Genomic DNA, 985 nt, shown 5'->3' with positions numbered 1-985 from the left:
ATATTCCAGTCCAAGCATTTGCAATACGCTTTCAAATAATGACAAACAGTCGTGCAGCTTTTCAGTAATTCCAATTTTTAACAGTTCTTGTTCTTGATGATCACGCATACACTGACAATATTCAATTATTCTCTTCTCCAGAAGAAGGTGAATATTCTCTTTATGGATATCTTGCTGATTCAATTGATCCAACACATTTTCTGCTGCCGCTTTGCAATTTTGTTTGATTCTAATAATATCTTTCACTGTTGGTATGATGCGATCGACTTTCTCCAATCCACTCACATTTTCTTGACGAAATTTTGTCAAAATTTTAAAATCACGCTTAGGCAAGTCCTCTTTTCCAATTTCTTTGTGAACAACTGGCACCGAAACTGTTTTCTTTGCCATTCTTCCACTTATCGATAATGCAATCGTTTCCAACTGCTTTACCAAAATACGACCAACATTATTGTTTGTCTTGGTAATCATAAACTTTACTTTAAAATAAATATACTGTTTTTAATGTTTGTTTAATTTAAACCAATACGAATGGTGTAACTTTAAACTAAACTTGATCAGTTCTGGGACAAATTTTTGTCTTATTTTATTGCTCATTGGTATTTAGCCCTCATCCGGGCGGCAAATTTTACAACTTAATCCGGGCACCTGTCTACATATGCAGATACTTGAAGTTTTGTCGTATTTCATCCCTGAATGTGATGCTAAACAGGTTATTTTTTTCAAGAACGAATGATAATTTAACGAATAAATTATTTATTTTATTCAATGCAAGCGCTGCATGACATTTTATTCATTTTATGGCTTTTACTTATTTCATGTGCACTTAACCAAGTTCGACTGTATTTTATATCCTACATAATGAACGACAGACATCATTTTTTCATACCAACAGCAACCCTCATCGACCTATATAAAATTACATATATGGCATGTGTCGTAACCAAAGAAACCTTGTTAACTATTTAAGGTAAAACTTCTTGGA

The 985-nt window shown here is 32.9% G+C and overlaps 1 protein-coding gene across 1 annotated transcript; it reads right to left on the bottom strand.

Moving 5' to 3' along the window:
• Window positions 1-47: 47 nt before the first annotated feature.
• Window positions 48-471, bottom strand: Tsp_15141 (conserved hypothetical protein; the record flags this gene model as incomplete). The annotated part of the gene is made up of 1 exon (XM_003368478.1): window positions 48-471. A coding segment is annotated over exon 1 (424 nt), but the record flags the coding sequence as incomplete, so codon positions are not given.
• Window positions 472-985: the final 514 nt, after the last annotated feature.

The sequence above is a fragment of the Trichinella spiralis genome, assembly GCF_000181795.1.
Source record: "Trichinella spiralis strain ISS 195 chromosome Unknown Scfld2415, whole genome shotgun sequence".
Taxonomy (NCBI): domain Eukaryota; kingdom Metazoa; phylum Nematoda; class Enoplea; order Trichinellida; family Trichinellidae; genus Trichinella; species Trichinella spiralis.
Note: the sequence above shows the minus strand (reverse complement) of the source record. Positions and strands in the feature narration are given on the sequence as shown.